This window comes from Lepeophtheirus salmonis, chromosome 4 (genome assembly GCF_016086655.4).
Source record: "Lepeophtheirus salmonis chromosome 4, UVic_Lsal_1.4, whole genome shotgun sequence".
NCBI lineage: Eukaryota > Metazoa > Arthropoda > Copepoda > Siphonostomatoida > Caligidae > Lepeophtheirus > Lepeophtheirus salmonis.
In genome coordinates, this window is record NC_052134.2 from 8,674,496 (window position 1) to 8,683,782 (window position 9,287).

General features: G+C 31.0%; 1 protein-coding gene across 1 annotated transcript in view; it reads right to left on the minus strand.

The window, feature by feature from the left end:
• LOC121116543 (rabphilin-3A) overlaps nt 1-9,287 on the minus strand; it is a 139,208-nt gene that overhangs the window by 46,600 nt on the left and 83,321 nt on the right. Inside the window, exons 4-5 of the mRNA XM_040710806.2 lie at nt 2,785-3,088; nt 1,188-1,573 (exon numbers count right to left, since the gene is read on the minus strand). Coding sequence (XP_040566740.1) covers nt 1,188-1,573; nt 2,785-3,088 — 690 coding nt within the window. The remainder of the gene's footprint in view (nt 1-1,187; nt 1,574-2,784; nt 3,089-9,287) is intronic.

Consider the following 9,287-nt stretch of genomic DNA (forward strand, 5'->3'; position numbering starts at 1 on the left):
TGTTGTCATTATTATTTAACTCCCAAGGAGGGAACTTCCTTTTCTACTTCATGCAATTATATTAAAAATCTATTAAAGAGATTAGTCTGAATTACATTTGTATTCTTTGACAAATTATTGTTAATTTCTATTAACAAACTACTCTGATTAATCTTCTGGAAGTACCGCAAATTCCGCCTAAATTATTTTAAAAATATTTTCAGCAAAATGAAAGAATTATAAATTAATAGATAACTTTTCACTAAGACATTTTCAAGGGAACAATATCTTTTACAAAAATATGCAAAATATTAAAGAAACATATATTATTTCATAATTTGAATGATTTTTTTATTACGTAATTAGTTATTGGTGATTTTGCAAAGGTCTGAAAGATTTTGTTATTTTCATAATAAATGAGATTTCAATTACACGATTTCAACAAATTGCACTAATTAAGAATCTTTCTATGGTACTAAATCTGATGGAGCTAATTTTATTTATTTAAACTGATTATCTGTTGAGTTCTTAAGGTTCACATAATTTTGCAAATATTTAAATATGAAAATGAAATGAAAAAAAAAGTTTTTTTATATATTAGAAATCAAAGCAACAGTTTAGTTTTATAAAATATTATGTTAACCATTTTTTTAGTAATATTTATTTTCGACGGTAATTGCAGGTTCCTAACTACTCAAACAAATGATGGCAACTGACTGTATTTTTAAGAACACTTTAGAAGCTCACCATTAGAATGAAACAAAACCCACCCTGCTATGCCTTAACATGCTAATTGCAACAACACCTTATCACTATTACTACACCTTGGATATGATGTAATAAAATAAATTTTTTGTAAATTGTTCTCTGATTTTTGTTTAAAATTGTTTTTGTGTTACCTTCCCACGAAAAACTTTTGTGTATGTACAGGATCCTTTGTTATTATTTATACAAATACTTTCATTATATTGATTAGTATTTGTATGTATAATATTGATCTAAATATGTCTCAATGCCTCCATTTATAATTCATTATGTATTTTGATCAATTATTCATCAGGAGGGGTAAATATGCTGGATTGCAAAGTGATTCATTCATGCATGTACTCATAGTAGTAATCAATCCAATAAATAACCCTTCCTCCTATGTCAGACTCCAATTACTCCTAACTAACACATGACCTCTTTTGAAAATAATAATTAATCACCTTAATTTGTGATGGGACCCACTATCATCAGAGTCAACAACTTCCTTGCTCAGTCTATGATTATTTAAAATTCGTCTCCTGGCCAGCATTCCATCAGCTACTTCATCTGAGTCATCTTCTTCCTCTTCGTCATCCGAATGATGCATACTCATCAACATACCCTTGGAAACTCCTTGAAGGGATCCTGAACGAAACCCCAAGTCATCATGGCTTCCAACAGGAGAACCTCCGAGGGAAGTACTTGTGGCAGATCCTCTTGCAAAACCAAAGGCGGATACAAAACCAATTGGTTTTCCATTGCTGTTGGACAGGGGTGCGTAATGAGAGTGGCGACGATCGTGTTGATATCCTTTACCGTCTTCAGGAAGAACATATTTCGGCATTCCCTGTTTCAAATATAATTTATAAAAAGATTCATTAGATGAATTGAATTCATAAAACTTGAAGTAAATACATATAGTGGTTGATTGAAGAATTTTGAAATGGAGTTATCAAACTTTTTATCAACATTACAATTTCTCTGAATTTAAAATATATATTATTTCCTTTCTATACTAAATGAAATTACTTTATATATAACATTTCCTTTTTTGTATTCATTCTTAACTTTACACAAATTTATCTGTTTGCAATAAAATTTACATAATATTTTAAGACAGCTTAAATTATAGTAAAATATGGAATAAATACAATTCCTACCTTTGTATTTTGGACTATGTAATTTTGATAATTCTTATAACGTTCATTTATAGAATTCCTATATATTACTAACTTCTCTGTTATTTCCTTTTAAATTGAAACACGAGTAAATTGTAGTTTTGGGTTCAGTCAGGACTGACCGAAAAAAGTGCTCCGAATCTCAACACTATCAATTTTGTAGAAGTCGCATTCGGAGGGTGTTTAGAATATTTAAAGAATATTAAACTATGTTTACCCTAAGTAGTAACATAATTGCTATTTACCGGGTGTGCTAGCTGTCTATGCTTCCACTTTGTTGCGCTCTCTTGGGCAAATACGGACTTATTAGCAGGAGTGACAACATAACAATTGATCGAACTCTGAATCTCAGTGAGACGTTTGTTAGTAAGGTAAGGGAGGAATTTTAGGGGTCTATAGGGCTTGGCTCCCTGTCTCATCTGAAAAAGAAGTCTCAAATGACTCCAATACATTTATGACAACTTCTTCTCGCCGGCCTTTCGGCCTCCAACCTCGCCGCATCTCAATTTGATTGAAGTTGTTGAATAGAGAGAGATCGACCAAAAAACCAACCAAACCCTCTGCAACACCAAATACAAACTTATCAGTCAGATCAAGAAGGAATTCAAGGGGTTACCAAGGGACCAAGTGGCGAAGCTCTTCTCACACTCTTTGCCTCGTATAGAGACTTTAATTTAGGCTGAAGGTAATTTTATGGATTTAAATAAAACATAATTCATCCAGCTGTCAGACTCCGGTTTTAACTTGTTGGAGAGAAATTTGCTTTTGAAAAAAAAAATCATTTTCGTGGCACAGATAGCTTGCACACCCGGCAGGTGTTAATCAACCCCTTATAAATTAATGTTTCTTTGAATAAAAGAGTACCTTGTTAGATTCTTACCTTATAAAACCAAGCACCAGATTTTTTCCACATTTCCTTTCCTTCATTACAGATTTTGCAAAGCCAAACTGTACTATTAGCATTCCCTGAGGCTGAGAGGGAGGCTTGGGATTGGGGATGGTGAGGTGTTGATAAGGATAGTGAGCTCTCAACACCACATTTACCACAAGTCATTTTCTTACATCTTGTGCATCTTTTTTGTGAACGATGATAAAATCGGAATATTTCGCCACATAAAATACAGTCTGTTTCCCCATTCCCCAAGCAACAACGCTTCATCCCCTCCAATCGATCCACCAATCGTCTATAAAGATAATAAATAAATAAAAATATGTAATTCCACTTTTAAATATTAATTAATATTAATAAATTAAATTATGGATGTATGTATGAATGTCGTTATATATGAAAATGAGTCACCGGGTGTAATTTATATAGTGATCCATGATGTATATCATCAATATATTTTAATCTAGAAGAGATAACAATGTAGGTGTGTACATATAGCATCGAACGTGATTACAGGGTGCACTGGATATGATAATCCTGATGTAAACCATAGAAATATTTATAATAAATATAAGAAATAATAATGTAAGCGGATAAATGTTTAATTACATGCGTATGCATGCATAGCAAGAGCACTGTTTTTGTTGGTTTTTGTTATAGGTCTCTTATGTATATCAGACTTCATGTTCATTTTCAGTATATGTTAAGATTTGAATAAAAACTAAAACCCTGGTATGTTAAAAATAATTTTGTTTGTTTTTATTAGTGAGGTAAAATACACATTAGTCATCCCAATATTTTTTTTTCTTTCAAACTATTATTATTATTCTTGAGGAGAGAACACATATGAATTGAGTAAGTGTGAGCGTGCTCCTGTAAAACAGAGAGAAAAACACTGACGAGCCAAGTTTGTCTTTTGTCCGAAGCCTAATTACTCTGAACAATGCTGTGTACTACTGATAGTTCATTAAAATTCGTCAGGCTCAAAAATGATCACAAACATGGACTAAGTGTTATTATGATGTATACACTTTCAGTGATTTTTAGATGAACATACGTTAATATGGCGTTTAGATTTAATATAAACATAGGTAAATACCATGTGTACTTATAAATAATTAATGAAATATTTTTTTTTAGTTTTAGGTCACGCAATAGCTTTTTTATTTAAAAAGCTATTATTTGCATTATTTTGTTATACACTTGTGCAAAAAAAAATCCCATTCCCAAATCTAAAGATGGTTACAAATCAGACGTAAAAGCTGTTCCAATTAGTAACCATTAGGTTGAAATACTTTGTATTTAGTGGTTTTTAAAGAAAAAAAATGGTCATCGTTTGATATAAACAAACTTTACGCATCTTCAAACAGTTTTAAGTAATTACACTTCATATATGCCGTATGTAGATTAAAATCAAGAATACCTTTGTGAAAAATTATAACTGGATACTAGCTAAACAATTTTTAAAATATAAAAAGTATATTTAATCAGAATTTGATAAAAGTATCATAAATATATCGATACATGTTTGTCCTTTTTCTACGGCCACAACTTGCTCAAGCTGGGATCTGAAACTAACATAGACGTATTAAATGGTCATAGTTCTGGTTATCAGACCTTTTTCATCTCCGAGAGTTTTTTTTCCCCCGCTTTTTGGCACCACGTTGTACTTATAGCGAATAAAAAAAACCTGAGGAACAGCACTTATTGACTTCTTTTGGATCTCGTTGATAAAAGTGAGGTTAATTTCCTTTGAGGATCCATTTAAGGACCTTCTTTTGAAGTCTCTCCACCTTGTACACAAAGCTTCAGGTGTAGTTCAGGTGATTGTATATTGTCGTATTAGTTCAATCCACGTCAAAAAGTGTTGACATTAAATTAGTTTGGCTTCCATCTTTGTTTGATGAGTGGGTTATACCCTAGTTCAAACCCTGATAAGCCCTTGATCTAGGCCAGATTTTTTTTCATCGCATACCCTCTCAACAGAGGGCTTAGAAGACACTGTCTCGATGCTAATCTTAACACGGTATTATTATGAAAATAAGTCTAGTAGAGCGGATTAGATATTAATATATCTATGCATACTTCTGCATAAATACCATTTGTACTTTTCTCATTCTTAATATACAATTTGAGATACGTACCTTATGCTCTTTGACAATAAGGAATGTAATTATATTGTAAAAGAGATATGCAAATTTTTTTATATCTTTTTCAGACACATTTACAATGATAATCGTGTTAATCATAGGTTACTCGCCTAGCAACTTTATTCAATAAATATATAACATAATTTATGGAGTTGCCCTCTTTTGTACATATATTGACAACAACTCTATAACCTGCTTAGAATTTATGTGTTTTTTACATTGAATACATTGCCATGTTCATACTATCTTTTACTTTTCTCTCGAAAACATAATATAAAACACCCCCAAATAAGTTGTTAATTATCTAATTATTTTATAAAATAATTAAATTACAAATTTAACACGGCATTGCATTGCTGACACAAAAATAAATTATATATTTTGATATCAACAGCCAATGTTTTTACTTCTTTTCTCCTAATCAATGTTGCAAAGATTGATTGGTTGAATTAAAATTAGCTATTGTTTAGCTGTGAACAATTTAAAACAATAATTAAACAATGAGTCTATAGTTGGGAACAATCAGGCGTTTTTTCTTTTTTCCTGCCGGAGGCAAGGTTATGTTACACAATACAGTTAACACAGTCTTCATTCAATGAAAAAAAAAAAAATATCAAGTCGTTCTCTTTATTGTATCACGTATCATTTCCCTATAAAAGAAATAGGAAATAATACCAAAATTAATTGATTTCACTATCCAACAAAATCACCCTTTTTTTAGCACTAAGACAGCATATTCTCAACTGAATATAATTTGTTCCCTTAATTCCAAATATGCCGATATTTTTCTCTGTTAGCCTCATGGCCTTCAGAAAAACGCTATAAAGTTTATTTTTTATTTTTACTATTCTTAAGATGCAAAGCTTTTTGAAGTACTTAGTGTTGAATAAAGGAATAAATTATGTAAATATATATTTCAATGCATAAGTTAAAAAATTCTAAAACCATTTAAAAAAATGTATATATCATGCTTATAACTATATTTATCCCTGTTTAAAGATGAAAAGAGATGCTTTTTATTCAAAGGCTCATAGGTTCAAAACATAATATACAAAAAGTTTAAAAGTATCTCATTTGGTAGCTTAAAGTTTTAATTTTAATTTAAAAAAAAAGAGCCTCTCCAAAAACGCTCTATATTGTTGTCAATTTGAGATAAGGCCACGAGAATAGTTCAAAGATAAAACTCATTTTTAAATTGATCCAAAAAGAAAACTCCATATATTTGGATGTCGTAACAGGGAAGAGAAAGAGAGAGAGAGGGACAAAAAAGAAGGATGCGTTAGAAGTTAAAAAGTGTGAAATGAAATCCCTCTTTGGAATAGACCAAGTATATAATACGTATTTTCGAGAAATAATCAAAGTAAGTATAAAATACAGGTCTCAGAAATCCATCCGTGAGTTCGTTCAGGGAATGAGGAATTCTTAATATTCTTTCTTAATCGACTTAACGAAAAAAAAATTATACCCTTGAGAGTAGGATCCCAAATTCGGGATCGGTGCTCATCAATGGAGAAGAGTGCATATATGGGAAGGAATCTCTGGCAATGAAATCCCCGCTGAACTGCACCTGCCCAGTAAAATTTCATTTAGTGAGGATTTGCTCCGAGGAATCCTTTGAATGTCCATCAAATAGAATCCTTCAGTCACTACGAGTCTTCAACGAGTATTCAGTTGTCAAAAGAGCTTGTAATAAGGATGCATGAGGGGTATAACTAAAACTAGGGAATTTTAGAGTCAATATCAAATGATAAATCTATTTTCTGAGTTTAATCTTGGATCCGTGTTGAAGGATGGAGGTGTGTTGCTAAAGTTGTAACCAACTGTTATATACCTAATCAATATGGAGTCATATAATCATCAGGAGGAAGGAACCCTTGATATGTGGTAACAAAATTTCTGTATAACGTCTCTTGCATACAATGATTAGCAATTTGGAATATCCACCTCGATATCAACTTATATAGAGCCTTTTCACTGACGTCATTAATTGCATAATAATTGAAGGAAACGCCATTAAAGTCTCAAACTTGATATTTGAATACATAAAATAAATAAATTTCTAATAAATTTTGATTAAACTCCATCAATGCCTTCAAAAATAAATAAAAAGACTTAACACTAACATTGAATACTATTTTATGCGAACAATCAATACTGATTTTAAAAAATAAGCGATGTAATATGTACTGAAAATCCCAACAAAAATTATAAATTTGTATAATTATAATTTCTTTTTTTGACCGATTAGGGACGAGAAAGATCTGAGAATAATTAGATAGTATTCCTCCCATTTTATTAGTTTATCCTAATATTCGAGACGGAAATACGAATGTATAACGATGAAATTACAATTTTATTTAATATTAAAACTAGGTAATATAGGGATATATTTTTGAGAGATAGTAAAGTTAATGTCGGTGTTCTTAAAAGCATTTGGGTTTTAACCAAAGTGAGATTAAGAGATCATCTCGCTGGCCATACTAATTTGCTTTAATTTTTTTAAAGTTTATTTTTACATATAATCAATCTACTGATTATTATCTGAGCGGTCGTTTTACAGTTTATATCCAGACTGATTGTGGCATCCCTCATTATGTGATCTAAGTTTCATAAGTCAGTTTAGTCTATATTTATTCCCCCCCCCCCCACATTTATCTGAGAGAAAACTGACTTGCAGACTCGTGTTAATACAAACATTCTACATAGACTATGATCCAATTGCTTATTATGATAGACTATATTCATACAATACATTAAGTTCAACAATTTGTTGCTTAAATCAATTAAATATACATAATGGTGAAAAAGCTCCATTAGTACACTGATGCAAATCCGGAACATTTTGAGCATGTTCAAATAAAGAAATTAAAAATCAAAATGATAACCCTGACCATTTGAAGAATGTTTTGAAGGAGAGCAGCTTATCTGTACTGACGTTTCATCAGATCAGCTACAAGCGGCAGGAGGAGAAGAGAATATATTTCATAGATTGGCAAGAATTACTCTGATAATTCTACTTAAAGTCCAACAAGGACTTCCAATTATATATATGCAGTAAATCCTTAGGCTTACTTTCCATCACTTATGAGTACACGCAATTGTTCAATCTGGTTTCGTACATTTCAATGATAGCTTGTATGTAGTAGAAAAGTACTAAATCATGTCGATTCTGTTATTTAAATTAATAAACAAGGTATATTTTCCCAGATAATTCTCTGTGCAGATACCCATTCATTCTATAAATAGAAAATACAATTATTTGAAAGGTAAGTGGCAAACATTAAATAATGGACAGATGCTTTATTATCTTTATTATCGTGATTGATAAAGTAGAGCCCACTTTCCTCTGAAAAGTAATTGGTCTAGGAAATTCCTTTTAGGCACCCCAACAACTTTTTGGTAATACTCATAAAAATATTTGAGAATGGACTTTGTTCTGTAAGCACCTAATTTTTAGTTACTTTCTTCTTAATTCCACAAGTGGATAGTTCATATTTTGTTACCAGACTTTCAATCTAATGGTTTCCTTTGATCACAGCTTTTTTTCTCATTTCTTCTTCAGAAATCTTATAAATTCATATAATGTTCAAAATGTTCTCGTTCTCCATCGAATAAGGAAGGATCCTGTCTTAACTACGTCTTTGACTTGTTCCTTCATCTGAATCTCTGCATTCCTCTCATATTTATAAAGGTAATGGTTGTATGTAGAATAATTTTTATGTATATTCTATAGAGTTTATTGGAGGATAGGTATGAGTTAAAACAAAACTTCAATTCCTTTCTTAATTTCAATTTATAATTGTCTGAGGTCATAACCCAAATAAGGATTCTAATTCTTTTGCTAGAGGATTTGGTATAAAATTCAAAGTATATCAATTTGTGAGGTAATAAAGGCTCGAATCTATAGACCGTTTTTGTGTAATACTCTTTGAGCCTAGGGAATAGTAAAATCTTGACGACTTTGTGCCTAATATGAATTAAAACACTTTTAATTCTAATCGAAGTTTAAAAACATATCAACTAAGTTAAGTTCATTGATTAATTTTTCAAGTATTGCAATCATAATCAAAGCGTGTTTGTCGCTCATCTGGCTGTGGATTATGGATTAGAAAAATGGAAACAACTTTTAATGTCAAGCATATGCGTTTATTAATATATAATTATGAGTTGCCTGTCTGTTCCTTAACCTTATGCTAATCGCTCCAATTGGAAAGTTGCTGAATGAATTAAAGAGTTCCCAAGCCTAAGATACCAGTAGATGCATCAAGTTATTTGTTTTTCGATTAGCTCTGAAGATGTTTTATTATTAGGTCTATTTGGAAAAGAGTAACTATTAATAGACTT